Genomic DNA, 459 nt, shown 5'->3' on the forward strand with positions numbered 1-459 from the left:
GCAGCAAGTGCTGCTGCTGCTGCTGCTGCAGCAGCAGCAAGAGCTGCGTCGCCTATTCATGCTGCAGCAGCAGCAGCAGCTGCTGCTGCTGCTGCTGCTAACCGTCCTGCTGCTTCGCCGCAGGCGTCGCCTGTTGCTGCTTGCTTCCGAGCTTCTCCTCTTGCTGCTGCTCGTGCTGCTGCAATTGCTGCTGCTGCTGCTGCTGCTGCTGCGAATGCTGCTGCAGGTAAGCAGCAGCCTAAGAAGCACAGCAGCAGCACCGCTGTCTTTATAGATCTAGAAGCCGACGCAGCAGCAGCAGCTGCTGCTGCTGCTGCTCTTAATAGCGAGTCCCCTGCTGCAGCAGCAACACCAACAGCAGCAGCAAAAGCAGCAGCAGCAGCAGCTGCTGCTGCTGCAGCAGCAAACTCAAGAAACCAGAGAGCAGCCCCTTCTCCCCGGAGGCCCATCACCGCAGCA

The 459-nt window shown here is 60.3% G+C and overlaps 1 protein-coding gene across 1 annotated transcript in view; it reads right to left on the reverse strand.

Annotated features, from left to right (window-relative positions):
- Positions 1-97: 97 nt before the first annotated feature.
- The window catches only part of EMH_0025570 (uncharacterized protein), a gene marked incomplete at both ends in the record, with an annotated part of 2,227 nt that continues 1,865 nt past the window's right edge, over positions 98-459 (reverse strand). Inside the window, one exon of the mRNA XM_013502463.1 lies at positions 98-238. Coding sequence (XP_013357917.1) covers positions 98-238 — 141 coding nt within the window. The remainder of the gene's footprint in view (positions 239-459) is intronic.

The sequence above is a fragment of the Eimeria mitis genome, genomic scaffold, assembly GCF_000499745.2.
Source record: "Eimeria mitis Houghton genomic scaffold, Emh_scaff930, whole genome shotgun sequence".
Lineage (NCBI taxonomy): Eukaryota > Apicomplexa > Conoidasida > Eucoccidiorida > Eimeriidae > Eimeria > Eimeria mitis.